Source organism: Xenia sp. Carnegie-2017, unplaced genomic scaffold, assembly GCF_021976095.1.
Source record: "Xenia sp. Carnegie-2017 unplaced genomic scaffold, XeniaSp_v1 HiC_scaffold_16, whole genome shotgun sequence".
Taxonomy (NCBI): domain Eukaryota; kingdom Metazoa; phylum Cnidaria; class Anthozoa; order Malacalcyonacea; family Xeniidae; genus Xenia; species Xenia sp. Carnegie-2017.
The window spans coordinates 12,440,316-12,457,633 of NW_025813469.1; the positions used below are offsets into that span (position 1 = coordinate 12,440,316).

The 17,318-nt window shown below is 36.2% G+C and overlaps 2 protein-coding genes and 1 long non-coding RNA gene across 3 annotated transcripts in view; all 3 read right to left on the reverse strand.

Moving 5' to 3' along the window:
* Position 1: 1 nt before the first annotated feature.
* Positions 2-2,358, reverse strand: LOC124436611. Its single transcript, XR_006945405.1, has 4 exons — positions 2,231-2,358; positions 2,060-2,127; positions 679-862; positions 2-34 (listed from the first exon to the last, which is right to left on the reverse strand). It is a non-coding gene; the product is annotated as an uncharacterized LOC124436611 (long non-coding RNA).
* Positions 2,359-9,764: 7,406 nt separating this feature from the next.
* Positions 9,765-16,645, reverse strand: LOC124436601. The gene is made up of 2 exons (XM_046986567.1): positions 16,575-16,645; positions 9,765-11,753 (listed from the first exon to the last, which is right to left on the reverse strand). The coding sequence occupies exon 2, from the start codon at positions 11,446-11,448 to the stop codon at positions 10,027-10,029; it is 1,422 nt and encodes a 473-aa protein (XP_046842523.1). The 5' UTR covers positions 11,449-11,753; positions 16,575-16,645; the 3' UTR covers positions 9,765-10,026.
* The window catches only part of LOC124436602 (tyrosine aminotransferase-like), a 42,816-nt gene continuing 37,168 nt past the window's right edge, over positions 11,671-17,318 (reverse strand). Inside the window, exon 10 of the mRNA XM_046986570.1 lies at positions 11,671-11,856. Within this exon, the coding sequence (XP_046842526.1) occupies positions 11,791-11,856 (66 nt within the window). The 3' untranslated portion in view covers positions 11,671-11,790. The remainder of the gene's footprint in view (positions 11,857-17,318) is intronic.

The following is a 17,318-nucleotide window of genomic DNA, read 5'->3' on the forward strand; positions in this document are numbered from 1 at the left end:
GCTGGTTGCTGTAGGTATCACCCAAGACAATGCACTATAAAATATCAAAAACAATTTATCACATCAATATAAGCAATTCATTTTTCATGTTTACTTTGGCAATTGCTCCCTATGATTATCCTTTCTAATTCCCATGGTAATGCAATGAGCCCCCTGCCATGTTAAGATTGATACTGTCTACATCCCATGCCAATGCCACGCATCCCCAAGTTATAACTGTTTACTACCCAATGTTAATACTGTATACTCCTCATTATCACCTTCTACTGCCCAGATGGTGAACCTTGAATGTCAATAATACTAACCCCTCTCAAAATAACATACTAAAAAGAGACTTTGTCGTGGTGAGAAATCTGAAAATAGTTCTAAAGATATCAAATACCATAGTGAATGATAAAAGTAATATAATAAGTTGATAGTTTTTAAAAGAACTGTTTTAAGTAAAGAGCACTAAGCCAATAGTTCTAAATTAAACAAAATGATGCATTTAATTTAGAACTATTGGGTTAGTGCTCTTTACTTACAACAGTTCTTTTAAGAACTATCAACTTTTTATATTACTTTTACCATTCACTATGGTATTTGATATCTTTAGAACTATTTTCAAATAACATACTGTCCATTGTCAACCTTCAACACATTCCCTTCGGTTAATATTTGACCATTACTTTGGCCTACCTTAAAGCACTTTTTGTTTCTTTCTCTGGCTCCTCCTTGAAATGAGAGATTATGAAAGCTTACATGAGTTAATTTGATTAAAAACAAAAAAATAACAATATTACAATATGGATGTTCTTTTAATATCACATATTAAGTAAATGGTTTGAACACTGAAGTATCAATTCATGTTTCTAGATATTGACTGCCCAAGTTAGTGGAGTCCTAAGAAGGACAATTAGTGTGTTCAACAGTCATTCTCAAGACCCACAAGCATGGATGATGTACAAAGACAAATATGTCAGTAGCACACCATTCTCTGAAACACTCCTTATGCAAGCTGATTTCAAATGTCTAATATTTCAATACTACATATAAATTTAAGCATCAATTTTACTTTTGCCACAGTGCATAAACAAACAGTAGTCCCACTCTATTGAATTTTTTTGTGTAGCACATATCTTATTATGCATGTGATTAGCATAGTGGCAACCAGTCAATTGTATTTTCTGATCAATAGAAGCGCTTTGGTGGCTAGCGGCAGCCAGTAATCTAAATTAAATATACAGCACAAAGTTGCACAGTGGAGTGAGACTACTGCTTGTTTTTATACTGAGCTTTTGCTGATATGGGTAATGAATGAAGAAGTAGATTCGTACCAGTACATAATCAGGTGCTCTATCCTCCTAAAAAATAAACATCATCTGATTAGTAAAAGATTACAGTTGTCATGGTGATGTGTAAGACAGAATGATATGCTAAAAGCGTTTTCATAGAATTATTTGTGTAAAATCCCGGAATCTCTCATTTAGTTAAAGTCGGGTTAGGGCTGTTGCTTTCTCAGGCGTCCTACCCCTTGAAAGACATAGCACATTTTACGTAGGTGCATACGTTACTTGCATTCACCCCCCAGTATTTTGAATGGTGAGACTGAAACACTTAAATCTTAAATGAACTTTGTTCCTTATTGAAAACGTATTGAGAAGAGGGGGGAGTGGGGTGGTGAGAGAAGTGTATTCAACAAGGATGCTATGACCCTGTGTACATTAAAAATCGTTGCTTAGGAATATTACTCAATGCAAATGATATAAAGAGATGAAACGCAAGAAAACAGCCACATTTTGGTTGACCCTTGTCAATGAGTTGTATTTTAAAGAAATATACAATGGAATGCCAAAACTTGGTGGAGGGGCAGAAAGGGGGGAGAGGATGAAACGTTAGAGTTTTCTGCCTTCATAAGAAGGAGTCCTTCGTGTTAAAGTAGACATCAATAAAGTGAAGTAAAATTAGAGACGATGGCTTTAGGAAAACGAACATGCTAACATGAATTTAGAACTCGCAAGTACTCTATCAATATCAATACCAACAAGTGTCCCTATAGTTATGGAGCAGGAATATGTACCTCAGCATCCACGATGTATTCAGGTGTTGAACTGAATTTTTCAACGGCATTTCGTGCCTCTTTGCATCCTACAAAAACAAATACAGATGATTGTATATGACTGGAATAGTGGAACACACACAGTGTGTAACAAAACAACAGCAATCCTTTCATTTTGAAGCAAACACTTACAATTATCATACCATTCTTTCCACACTCCTCAAATCATAATACAAATTCTAAATTTGTACGTCATGTAAGCTAGAACAATGCAGCGAAATTCCACTTTACGTGGTACTATCAATCAGTTCCATTACGAATGGTTCATGAAGCCACAGAGCAACGAATATTTATCGTGTTTGGTTACAGTAAGGGAACTTACACTGTTTACTAGTAGACTATATTGAAAATGTCTTTGAAGACTACACAAATTTCAGCTACTGTCCAATGCAAATCCCGAACACAAAACTCCTTTAAATTGTGTTCAGCCTCCTAGGGGATAATTTACTGCTGAATAGTGCAAGTTGTAAACATTTTGTGATTTTGAATTCATTCCAAAGTCATCTTCAGAAAATTGGAATATTTTGTGATATCTAAATGTTGAAGAATTTTATACACCCTTTGTATTACAAAGAGAATCAACCTTTTTGAAAAAGTGTTCTTTAAATGGACTTATTTGTTCCAAAAGGTTCCATAAAGTCTAACTATTGTTATTATTGTAAAAAAAGAATTGGCACGAACTATTTTTCACCATTATTTTTCTAGAAGATTATGCTTGGAATCTAATTTTGTTAAATGATATTTTTGAAGATAAATTTCCCAGAAGCACTCAAAGCAATTGATGTAACTAACCATGAGCTAGCTTGTAGCAGTTGTCCTTTCCTGACTTTTTTGCATCACAGAGCGCCCAAACACATTCTTCACTTGGTGGTAAGTTGCCAAAAACTGTGGGATCACCTGGAATATAAAAAATATTCTCAACGATAACTCAGTCATGCACGGTTTTTGGAAGACTATCTTGAAATAATTTGGCTCCAAAGGGGTTACCGTAAAAACTGATACCATTTTTTACGGTAACCCTCATCAGACTCCTCTTCACCAGACCCTTCGTCTGGCATGGACAACAACCTTCTTCCCGTCACCAAATGCGACGGAGTTAGTGGTTCACTACCCACCTCGTCGAACGTATAAGTCAATGGCCTAGAATTTAATGTTGCCTCAACTTCTACCATCACTGTCAGAAGTTCGTCAAATGTCAACCTAGCATTTCCTAATACCTTTTTCAAGCACCTTTTCACTGACCGAACCATCCTTTCAAAAAATCCACCCCACCAGGGAGCTCTTTCTAGATTGAATTTCCACTCTATCCTATTGTTTCCCAAATACCCTTGGACACTTGCATTATTATAGAGGTTTTCTAAAGCCTTGACTGTTGCTTTGAATGTTTTTGCATTGTCTGATACCATAATGATGGGGTCGCCCCTTCTAGCTGAAAATCGTCTAAGACATTTCATGAATTCATCCGCAGACAAATCTTTAACTAGATCTAAATGTAAGGCTCTAGTTACGCAACAAGAAAACAATGTGATGTATGCTTTGTCTGTCCCCCCTGATGTATTCTTCACATATAGTGGCCAGCAAAATCTACCCCTGTCTTCAAAAATGGTTCCGCTTGCTCTATTCTGAATGCCAGAAGGTTTGCTTTGTTAGGTCTATTATATGGTTTACCCTCTAATTTCTTACACACGACACATTTGTTGAAAATTGATTTTACCTTCTGTCTGCTTTGTGGAATCCAGAACCTTGACCTTATCTCTGCTAAAGTTGCCCTAATTCCGCTATGATGTACCTTTTTGTGGCAATGCTCAACTATTAATTCCGTGAATCTACCTTCCTTTGGTAATAAGATTGGAAACTTCGTTTCCTCTTCCAAGTCTGATTCTGCTAGCCTACCCTGACATTTTAGTAACCCTTCATCTTCTACTACCTTGAGTTGTACCCCTAACTGCTTGAACTTATCCTCCTTCTTCAGCCTGTCTTGTGAAGCCTTCAACCAAAGTTTTTCTGCTTTACTTATCTCCTGACTATCTAATTCCGTGAAGGTTAAATCTTCGTGCTTCCCTTTGATCCTAGCGATCAAATTCCTGACAAATCTTGTGACCAATGCCGTTACACGGAATAATTTCTTAACCCTACTGTACCTCTCTATAGAGATCAGCTTCTGAATACCTATTTCTTCGTTAGTATGTACTACTAATAGTGCCGTCAGCTTTTCTTCTTCTTCAGTTACGCCTACCTCTGATTGCGGCCATTCTCTTTCTACGCTACTCAGCCAACTTGGTCCTGTCCACCAAAGTGATTGCTTTTGTATCTTCGACTCAAACACTCCCCTGCTTCCTAAATCGGCGGGATTTTCTATTCCTGGACAATGTCCCCACTTCTCCTTCTGTGTTATTGCTAAGATTTCATCTACTCTATGTCTAACAAACTGTTTCCACTCACCGCGATTCTGAATCCAATATAATGCTGTAATACTATCTAATCAGTACCTTGCTTCTATTTTCCCTACTTGGCCTACTAAAGCTTTCCGCACAGATTCCATTAACTTTGCTAACATCAGCGCGGACATCAATTCTAAGCGCAGTATAGTAAATTCTTCAGCGGCGCAACTCTAGTTTTTGCTGTTAACAATTTCACAAAGACTCCAACAGTCGTGCGACAAACAAAATATACTAGCGCGCAATACGCTTTCTCGCTTGCATCACCAAACCCGTGAAGTTCAAAAGATTGAATTTTGCCCTTCACACCACTATAGATGCATCTATTTAGCTTAATAGTCTTAACACGGTTTAGATCTTCAATCCATTCAGTGTATAGACCGGCGTGCTTTCCGCTTATCTCGTCATCCCAATCAATCTTTTCTACGCACAACTGTTGAAACAAGATTTTCATCAAAACTATTATGCAGCTAATTAATCCTAGCGGATCAAATATCTTTGCTAGTGCACTCAGCAGGTTTCGTTTAGTTAGCTTCTTGTCACCCAAGTCTACAACAAACTTTTGTAGGTCGAACATGAACAGATTATTGTCACAATCCCAGCCTATACCTAAAACTTTTGTGTAATCATCGTTATTTTGGATTCCCAAACTCCATTGTGTGAATGTTTCATCGTCTGGATCTGTCGCCTGCACGATATTTTTCTTGCATTCACGCTGTTCTATATGCGCTCGCACGTTTCCGTCATTTGTCATCCATTTCCTTAATATAAACCCAACTTGAGGCATTCTAAATTTCGCCTTTTCATATAAATCGATCGTTTCGTGTGCGCTTTTGCCCCCCGAAACTAAGTCATCAACGTAAAATCCTTCATTCAATTTTTGAGCAAGCACTGGATGTGATTCTGCAAATTGCGCTATGTGATGCCTAAGCGTGGCGTTGAGTAAAAATGGCGAGGCATTTAATCCAAACACTACTCTGCAAAACCTGTAAACAACAACCTCTAAATTAGCATTTGTCGCATCTCTAACCCACAGAAATCTTAAATAGTCCCTGTCTGCTTTGTCTACTTTACGTTCAAAAATGCTTTCTCTATGTCTCCTACCAAGGCCACTCTATTCTCCCTAAATCTAACTAATATATCAAACAACAACGGTGTTAATCATGCTCCTACATGAAGACAGTCATTCAAAAAAGTCCCTTTCTTACCATCCTTTGATGATGCATCATACACTATTCTTAGCTTAGTTGTTTTGGCTTCTTTACGTATAACCGCTTGATGGGGAAGATAATGAACATTCGTCCCCGGTTCTGACTCGTCAACCCTTTAAATGACTCCCGTTTTTAGTTGATTCCTGATAATTTTATCATATTCCTTTAACAAATCAGGATCATTTGACAAGCGCTTAATTTGTCCTTTCATGCGTGCTAAACTATTGGCATAGTTACTTGGTAAATGCCCATGACCCTGCTTCCTCGGCAATTTAACAGAGTACTTATGCCCATTAAACTCAATTTTATCTAACAAGGCTTCGTGCACATTGACAGTTTCCCTGACCCCAAGTGTTTCTAAATCCCACAACTTGTTCACCTGCCTGTTTATGCTGTTTTTCTGCGTTGCAGTCTGCGAAACTAAATTAACATGTGCATTTTTGATTTTCGAGCTCCCGTCCAGTGGACCGCTTGCAACCCATCCTAAACAAGTGTCAATCGCAACTGGTTCATCCTTTTTGCCCCATAATATTTCTCCTTTCTGAAAAGCCCAAAGTTTATCTGCTCCTATCAAAACATCCACTTCCAACATCTGTTGCTTTAAACATATATCTGACAAAAACAAATTTTTCGAATGAGAATATTGCTCCTTAGCGACCTCAATATGCTCATTTTTTACCGTACAAATACGTGGAACTACTAATGCCTCTTAACGAATTTGAGATGACAGAGGTCATCACCTCTGTCATCTAACCTTCATTTGTTTCACCAACCAAAAGTGTTGACCTCTAACCATTCACGCCTTGCTACATTAAGCTTTGCAAGAGGAGATTATTTTAAAGTCGTCTAAGTTGGGGGTGTGTTCAGTTGCGTTAATGTGAGCAAGAATGCTTGATGATGCAGGGTGGGAAACTTGGTTGCCTGTAAGGGGGGATATTCCCAAGTACTCCGAAAATCTGGTGTGTAGATGACGTGTGGTTTGACCCACATACGAAGCGTTGCAGCTTCGACACTTGAATAAATAGACTACACCAGATCTCAGAGGCTTGGGAATTTTATCCTTAAAGGGGAAGAAAGAAGAGATACGTTGAGAAGGGCGGAAAACAAATTTAATGGATATATGTGGGAAGGCTGCAGCACAAAGGTTATTGATTTGTGTGCGAATTTGAAGGGAGTGTATGCCGGTGAAAGGAAGACAGAAATAGATGGGCTCTGAGATCTGGTGTAGTCTATTTATTCAAGTGTCGAAGCTGCAACGCTTCGTATGTGGGTCAAACCACACGTCATCTACACACCAGATTTTCGGAGCACTTGGGAATATCCCCCCTTACAGGCAACCAAGTTTCCCACCCTGCATCATCAAGCATTCTTGCTCACATTAACGCAACTGGACACACCCCCAACGACTTTAAAATAATCTCCTTTCCAACGATACTTATGAACTCTCCATCCATGAAAGCCTTCTAATCAATAAACACAAGCCTTCACTTAATGTGCAAGGAAACTCCATTCCACTTAACCTCTTTTAATTTCTCTTCATTTCACTTCCAAACTTCCTTATCATGTACCCATTCCATACCGCTTCCTTTAGTAGTAATTTAACACCTTTTTGTAAATATAATATCTTGTCTTAACGTCCTATTTATTATTTGTCTGAAGATGTCTTGAGTAAAGACGAAACGTCACAATAAATTTAAATTTCACAATTTGTTTTTTTTTGGTCTATTTCTATGGCTCTAATCAGAATTAAAAATTATTGAAAAAGAAGTCACCACATTCAAACCTGGTTGGCTGACTGACTCTGTAAGAAAAAAAAAGTCTAATATAGTCCTCTTGTTTATCATTATAAGTAATTGTTTATAACCATGAGTGCTATGTACACGTAAAACTGGAGAGGAAATCTCTTCAAACTATGCTTTCTTTTGATTTTGGATAATTGACGCTTTTTTGTGGAGTTTGACTAAAAACTACACTACTGTTCTTGCAGCAGAATCATTTATTTCAGACATTGTTAAAAACAACTCAAGCACAAGATGCACATAGGTTAATATATCTTTTTACCAAACCAAAGTTATCCTTTTTCCAATCAACATCCATGGCATTCATTGGACACTACTGGTAAGTATTTTAGCTAAATGATAAAATATAGACATGCATTATAAACATACTTAGCCCACATGAGTCCACAGATTTACATGCAAAAATTAGTATCTATAGAAACATTAACTTATATAATTCCTTAATTAAGAAAGAGAAAATTTTTAACTAAATGCAATAGAAATTTTGTGTAATATAGGCTATAGATAAGTTCTCAAAAACAAGACTCTACTTTGACTCACTTGGAAGAAGTGCAGACAAAGAGACACCTAATACACAGATGATGTATCATATAAACAAACTAAGGTAATTATCAAACTTGATCTTAAAAGATTTGCCCAAAAATCATTTTCAACAATCAATATTATCCTTCATGTGGTCATTGTTTGTCACTACTTTAGTGCTTTGGTAGATGTAAAAACAGGTTGGAACTCAAGCTCATGGCAATGTTTTGAGTCACTCCATTGTAAACAGGAAGATATGTATAACTGTGGAGTGTACATATGCTTGGTAAGCTTGAAATAGCCTAACTTTACTTGAATAGCTATTTTTACAAACATGATTATTCAATAACTGCTCATTTCGCATCAGTTTGCTCGATTTCTAGCCCTTGGCTTGGATCAAAAACCAGCAAACATAGAGACTAAGAGAAAACAAATCCTTTCAACATTGCTTGGGTCTTGCTATGATGATATCACACGATAAGGCATAAATAACATTTGGTTGAATATTTTTATATGGAATTCATTATGTATATCTTAGGAAGCAAAATGTGGCTGTTTGCAAAATATGCAGAGAGGATGACAATGAAGACTGCCTGGGTTGTGATCAATGTGGTCAATTTTTTCATGCAAGTTGCCTTAATGTTGACTTTGCCATAACCTTGTCAACACATTTTAGATGCAGATAAAATTATTATCAATATTATTTGACATGCAACAAAATCATTGTTATGGTATCAGTGCAAATTGTGCAATAAAAATGAGTGCTTCAACATATAGTAATGTGTGAATGATAAATACTTTAATTCAAGGTAAAATGAACTGGAAAATTTAATTGATTCGGCACGATTGTGCTTGCCACTAATTGAATCTCAGACATGCTATGAATAGCTTGAAACTGTTAATGAAATGTTATTATAGAAATCAATGATTGAAATGTGCGAGAAAAGGAAGTTGCTAGGTTACAAAGACAAATCTTGAGATTTTGCGGTATTATGATTATGAACCACCGAATAAAAGCGTGCAAATGAACGAATGAAACATGATATTGCAAATTGTTTGTGAAATAATATTTTTCTCATCTCCAAATAGAATATTTACTTTTTATTGGGAAATTTCTACTCATCTTCCGACCGAAAGCATGGCCTAAAAGATACATCACTAGACGTAAAGTTTGAACAAACACAAGCAGTGCATAAGGTATGAAAATTTGATCTTAAAAATTTTATCAACGAAAAAGATTGGAAATCTTACTCAACTGCTATTTCTGAAATGGACCTACATTTATTGAAGATTACCAAACGTGGTAGGGTACAGGTTAAAACCCACTTTTTCTTTTGCTTTCTTTTAAAATGGCGGTGAAATCTCATTAAAAAGTTCAAGCATAAGCTAAGAAAGAACAAAAGAAGAACAAAAAAAGATTTAAAGAAAATCCCAAAGTGTTTTTCTTTATAAACCTCTAGAGCAATAAAAACAAAAGTCTCGACGTTCGTGCTTATTTTACTCGTGTGAACCAGGCTTAAATATTATTAATCAAGTAATGCAGAAAGTGTTCGCGAATGAGAAATTAATTACAAAATGATTGTCTTCACAACATTTTAAATGTGTGAGATAATTAGTAGATTTTTGTAAATGTGGTGGATGGTAAAGTAAGAAATAAAGTATTTTGCTACTACGAAAAATATTTTATGTAAAGTAATTTTTATCATGGAAAACTTTTATTTTATTGTTCAATAAACTGCAATGAAACAAGGACAAAAAAATGTATAAACTATCTTCTAAAAACTCAAACTTATTTAGATATAAAAGACATTCACCTATTTCAGAAATTTATTAAAATAGTTAGAGATTATATGAACTTTTGAACTATACATTTTAAATTTTACAAATTTATCATCCAATGTAGTCCAAACAAACATTGATGAGTTATAACGTTCCATAACTTAATGAAATTTTGTGTCTTAGACATACTTTTGTCCAAAAGGTAAAACTTCAGCAATGGGTCTCCACCGTGATTCATTCATTGAAGGAAGATATGTCCATGAAGAACTACTTCTCATTTCGAAACACTCCACTGATTTAAGTTCTTTACCTTTATCATTCTCACCTCCCATGACAACAATTGTATCACCAGTTATAACTGCACAAAACAAAGATCTCTTTTCCAACATGGATGGTAAGACTGTAATCTTACCTGTTTTGATGTCATACATGATAACACTGTTCAACCTTTCTCTTTTCTTATAACCTCCAAGAAGAACAACTTGATCTCTCCATTGAGCTGTTACCATTGCATACAATGGATGAGGTAATGGAGGCATTTCCTTAAATGTAAGAGTCCTTGGATCAAATTCCAAAACACTGGACAAAACTTTTTTACTTTTTCCCCTTCCTCCAAAAATAATAACTTTATCATCAACAACAACAGCTCCATGGACGCAATGTGGTTCAGGCATATGACACAACTCTTTTAAAACATGAGATGTTGTACCAGTTATCTTTATTTCACTGATCAATACTCTTTCAATGAGAAGGATTTGTTGTTTACAAACAACAGTTTGATGACGCCAACATTCATAAGGAAACTCTGTAGGAAATTTTCTCCATGTCAAAGGTGACTGTTTTATATTTAATGTCTCCATTGACTTGCAGCCATCACCTCCAACAACAAATAAATAATCATTATAAATAAATGATGAAGCACCCATGTGTTCATTTTCCATTGATGCAATCTCAAACCATTTCTTCTCCTTCCATGAAAAAATTTCAGCACTCTTTGACCATATGCCTCCAGCGACCAAAATATCACTTCTTAATAAATCCATAACTAAATCAACTGGTGATGTCAACATTGGAGTAAAATGTTCATTTATAGTCATCTTGTCCAAAAGTTCAAACATCATGGTTTTCATTTTTTTTATTTCTTGGGAAGATTCAATCAAATTTTTATCCCAATTCTCGACAGCGATTTCCTTGCGCCAGTCCTGTATTGGATTAAACTTTTTTCCGTCTCCAGTTTCAATACTTGGCCAAGTTGATAAATGATCATGATTCTTGTTGATCCTTGCAATGAACTGATATAAATGATGGTTGAGAAGAAATACAGACTTCATGTTTTCCATTCTTTGGGATTTTTTGAACATCGCTCTCATGCCACCACCGATAAAAACTGAGAACATTTGACGAACACCGTCCAATTCATGCAGCCTTTTTATATAAGATAAACATAAATCAATGACATTCTTTCGATGCTCCGGACATTCAAAAATTTGTGCAACGATCTTAACAATAACGGCAAATATTCTGTCCTCCATGCTTAAATTTTTGTTGTTGAAAACATCCATTGCTTTCTTACGGGAATCTTTAAATCGTTTTTTTGCCATTTCAAAAACCTTTGAATGTTGTATTGCACGGGAAAGATCATACCTGGTGGTGATGGCAGTGCAAGTTGCCTGAGACTCATCATTATTACTTGCTTCTTCACATTCTCTATCACTTTCTACTTCGTCAATGCAATTAAAAAGTAGAAGAAATCCTTCCTCCAAGTAGTTCAAACTGGAGGAAAGGTCAATTTTCGAAAGATTAACTAGCTTTGTTTTGATGTCGTGTAAATCTCGCTTGATAAGTTCGCGAAATCCTTCATTACCAACGTCACCGTTTTCTAGCCTGTCTGCTGCAGCATCTCGGGCTTTATTCGTAAAAAATGAAATATGGAGAGCAGTAAGCTATCTAGAGACATGGCGTTTTGATGATTTGTACTCGTAGAGCTTGTGTATAAATCTATTGCGTCTCTGTCGAAAGCAAAAACATTAGTAAAATTAGCTGTGTTTGTATGAATACTCGATTCAAATAAAATATTTTATTTCTTTTAAAATTTCAACCAATCATAATAATATATATTAATATGTTTACAGCATTATTCACAATTTTACAAATTACGAGAGAAAAAAGAAATCGATAATGAGAGAAAAATGAAGGGAATTTTAAAATACGAACAAAATTAAAATAAAACTTAATGCTCCTGCTATGTTGTTGATTTAATGATAGTTTACCGACAAATATTCAAGAGTTACTTTACAACACTTTACAAGACACTAAATGACTATTTTCTTGAGAAAGCCGCTGAAGAAATGCATTTTTGCGATTTAGTGATAATTTTTGACAAGCGTGAAACTAAACTAACTGAACGAGATCATAAAAACTAAAAGACCATTCCTACAAAATTATTCTAGATCTCTCTCTGCAGTAAGGTTTTACAAAGAGTAGACGATATTTATAGTCCACTATTTAGTCCCGTTATTTCATCGATTCTGTATCGTTTGTGTGTGTTTGAAGACATGAAAATTGATGTGTGTAGCGACTTGTAAAGTGTATTTATTAGCTAACATTAAATATGGCTCAAAGTCTACATTGTCAAGTGACGAAAGTAAAAAAGCGATAATGAAGGAAAGCAAGCATCAGTTGTTAATAAAAGTGGCACTAAACTTGATCTATGGCACCAAAGAATGGCACATCTAAATGTCGGTCAAATGAAAACTATGGGTTCAAAGCAACTTATCACAGGTATGGACATACCTAAATCTTGCAATTCAAGCTTTTGTGAGGAATGTGCAGAAGGAAAGGCACACCGCACACCATTTAAGCCAGTGGGAGATATTCAATCAACCAAAAGATTGGAGTTGGTTCATAGTGATGTGTCCGGACCAATGAAGACTGAAAGCCTTGGAGGTGCAAGATATTTTGTCACCTTCATGATTATTCCAGATGTGTTACGGTATATCCAAAGAAGCACAAGTCAGAAATGCTTGAAAAATTCAAAAAGTGGGAAGCAGCAGTCACAAACCAATCAGAGTGTAAGATAAAAACACTACGCACGGACATTGAGAGTGAATATACATACACTGAGTTTGAATATTTTTAATGGAGAGAGGAATTTGTCATGAGACAACAGTGCCACATTCACCCTAGAAAAACGGGATAGCTGAGCGCACGAATCAGACAATCCAAGAAGCAGCTCTTTCTATGATTTTGCATGCTGGACTGTCCAAACCTTTTTGGACTAAAGCAGTGTGCAATGCAACCCACATAAGAAATTGAGTCATTACTACTGCAACTGCGGTAACTCCGTATGAAAGATGGTATGGAAAAAAGCCAAATGTGTCCCATTTTCGTGTCTTCGGTTGTACTGTTTATGCCCATGTTCCTGATGCAGTGCGCCAGAAATTTGAGCAAAAAGCAGTCAAGATGAGATTTCTTGGTTACAGCCTTACACAGAAAGGATACAGGCTGTATGATGAGAATTAACGAAAAGTCTTTATTCAGAGGGACGTTACATTTAATGAAACAGATTTTGGATCAACAAAAGCTCAAATGAAGTGTGGTGAAGATATTACCGAGTGTGCTGAAGAAAGACCAGAAATAAAGGGACGAGATGGTGCAAACAGAAATGAACAACAAGATCCCTCAAATGAGCCTCGACGCTCAAGAAGAGAGAGAAATCCACCATTATATTACCACGACGAGTATGCTGGGATCACTACATCGAAGTATGCAGCACTTTACGTATGTGAGATCACAGAGCCAGAAACCCTAAAAGATGCTCTTAATAGTGCATATGAAACGAAATGGAAAGATGCTGCAGATGGAAAATACCAGTCTTTACTAGAGAATAAGGCCTAGGAGTTAGGCATATTACCAGCTGAACGTAAACCTATCAGTTTCACGTGGGTCTTTAAAGTTAAACGCAATGAAACAGGAAAGGTAGAGAGATTTAAAAGTCGTCTGGTGGCTAAGGATTTTCTTCAAAAATATGGAATTGACTTTGAAGAGACATTCTCTCCAGTGGCTCGTTTTTCGTCAATTCGCACTCTTCTGGCTTTTGGTGTATCTCGAGGAATGTTGATCCGTCAAATGGATGTAGTAACGGCATTCCTCAATGGAACATTGGAAGAGGAAATATGCAATAAACAACACGAAGGCTACGTAAAACCAGGAAAAGAAAAGCTAGTGTGTCGTCTCAAGAAATCGCTTTATGGTCTAAAGCAAAGTCCACGTTGCTGGAATAAGGTTTTCAGAGAGTTTATGTTATCATTAGGATTTGTTCAGAGTGAAGCAGACCCTTGCGTACTTATTCGTTTTCTCAACAATAAGCTGGCGATTATCATTGTTGACGTTGATGACCTCATACTTTTGACTAAAACTGAAGAAGAGATGAATGATCTGAAGGCCAACTTGGCAAACCAAATCAAAATGAAAGATATGGTTGTACTCCACTACTTCCTAGGAGTTAGTATTACTATAAAGAACGGTGTGTTACAAATCAATCAGGAGCATTACATCAACAAGATTCTGAAAAAGTATAAATTACAAGACTGCAAGACAGTGTCTACGCCAATGGATGTAAGCGTCAAACATTTTAAAGAAGATAGACATAGCACATCATTCGATGCCTCTCACGATCAGTCAATGGTAGGAAATTTGATATAAGCGGCAATTGCTACCCGTCCAGATATAGCTCCAGCAGTAACAACATTGGCTAAATTAAACACAGCACCGAACGAAGCACATCTTACAGCTGTAAAACGTATCTTTCGTTACTTGAAAGAAACTTGTAAACTAAGCCTGCAGTACGAAAAAACCAGTGTCGATTTAGAGGGATACTCTGATGCAGACTGGTCCTCAGACACAGACGATCGACGGTCAACTTATGGAAATATGTTTTTAATGTCATGTGGTGCAATCATTTGGGCAAGCGAGAAACAACCAACAGTGGCTCTTTCAACGTCGGAATCGGAGTACATTGCGTTATGTTATTCAACCCAAGTATTAGTATGGCTGCGACAACTGATGAAAGACATACAAATGGATTGTACTGCCGCTAAGAACATACATGAAGATAATCAAGGTACAATCGCTACCTCAAAGAATCCAGTACTACAGAAGCGGACAAAGCACATTGATATTAAACACCATTTCGTGCGCGAGAAAGTTCAAGATGGAACACTCGAAATAAAGTACTGTCCAACCAAGGAAATTATGGCAGATATTTTTACTAACCCATTACCAAGAGAACAATTTGAATAGCTGCGATGCAAACTGGGACTTGCATAAACATTACGACATATTGAGTGAGTGGGAGTGTTGTAAATTACACTCAACATTCTTTATTACGTTGTTATGAAGTATTAACTATGTTTAAGGTTATATCATGGGCGCATGTGTACGTTCGCACAACCTTCGTTGCTCTTTCCTTCTATCGTAATAAAAATATCGTAATACTTTTATGTTTTGAGTGTTTTCTCTGCTGAAATATATCGCAATACGAATAAGTATGACATAGGGTAAGTGGGTGACTACAGAGTGACATAGAATGAGTGGGGAACTAAAGAGTGACATATAGGGTGAGTGGGTTATTGCAGTATGACATAGGGTGAGTAGGGGACTATAGTTTCTTTGACTTTATCAAACGCAACACTTACAAACAGAATGAGCCCAACGAAACGAACACCACAACAACAACAGCAGCAATGATACCTTATATCAAAGTTACGTCTGAGTCTATCGCGCGTATCTTTACGACCATACAACATACGTGTTGTACATAAACCAATCACAGCACTATGACAAGTACTAACAAACGTCAAAGACAAAGAACAATCAAACGAGAGCTAAGGTGTAGTTTGCAAAATAAACTGCTCCGATTTCCACGTCCTCTACATCGGTGTGACTGACAGGAACTTAAACATAAGACTTACTTAACACAAACAAGGAACAAAGAAACAAGACAAAACTAATCACAGTGCAGAACATCACCAACTGACAAAACACAGCATTCATTACGAGTCGGTAAAATGCATTACTTACAGCACTGACTACAGACAATGGAGGGCTTACATTAGAAAGTTGTTATACCAACTTAGAACAAATCCACTGAACAGATCTCAACAACAACCGGCACTTTACGAAAACAATTTATTCACAATCTCAAACATTACTTTCATGATGACAATACACAATTGACACCCACACATTTCATTTACAGACAATACGACACGTATGAACAAGACAACAAATACCGTTAACCTGACTGCTCACTTGACTCGTTCTAAAGATGACAACCGCTAATGTTGTCGAAACGTCATTCAACATCAACACCAGCAGTCTTTCTCAGGACTCTACTAACCTAAACAATGTACATCTACAAACATGCAACGATACTTCTGGGTTCAAACAATTCCCTTTAAACTAATAATGTTGATAAAATAGTCATAATGAACAAATAAGGAAGAGAAACAACAATTTGCTCTGACCAAATACGTTAAGTAATTAAAAATTGCTCAATTAAAGAAAATTTCGTGTCACAAATTTGCTTTAGTATATACTTGTCATATTGCGTTTAGTCTTTATAATGTTGGTTTTTCACAATAAGGAAAAATAGCGAATCTATATTATTGATTGAAAATTTATATGCCGACATAAGAATTAAATCATAAGAAACAATTTCATTCACCTTCCTCAAATATCTGTTTGTCTTTGTATTTATGGATTATTGGTGTCTGAAGTTGCTCGCCAAACACAGACCTCTTTCAATCTTCTTGTTGTAACAGAAATAATGAAAAGTGAAAAAAACCGAATTCGCCCTTCATTGCAATCACAGATTGAATAATTGAAATAAGTACGACAGCGGAAAACGGTTTTAAGCAAATTAGCGAAATTTACGCGTATGATAATGAGCAACGCCTAGTCCAAGAATCAATAAAATCTCTTCTATACTTCATTCACGCGCGGGTGTCACGAAAGGAAGAAACACGTGACTAAGTAAGTTAAAAAGGATATAAACTCTCGACATAGCTAATTAATATGGCTCAGTAATAAACTTGGCTTTTTCTAAAGAATGAGAGAAAATGAGAACTTGTTTAGGACAGTGTTTTTTCGACTGAATCGGTTTTTGTATTTTCCAGCATTACAAAAATGTGATCAAAATTGCCTGGCAGTAGAAAAATTATGGCCATTTATTAGCTAAATTTTAGTATGACTAAAAGAGTGCGCAAAAAAGGCAGGGGATTGTGGTTTATTGAACTTCATAATGGACTGGAGTACTAACCTTGCCGTTCTCATTTTTGACAACTCTTTTTTTAATAAATAGTGAGTAAATTTTTACAAGAAAGATGGTCATCGGTTTTGTAGTAACAAAATCATACGGTGCAAAGATTTCCAAACTAGCATATTACGATATACAAAAACCTTAAAATGG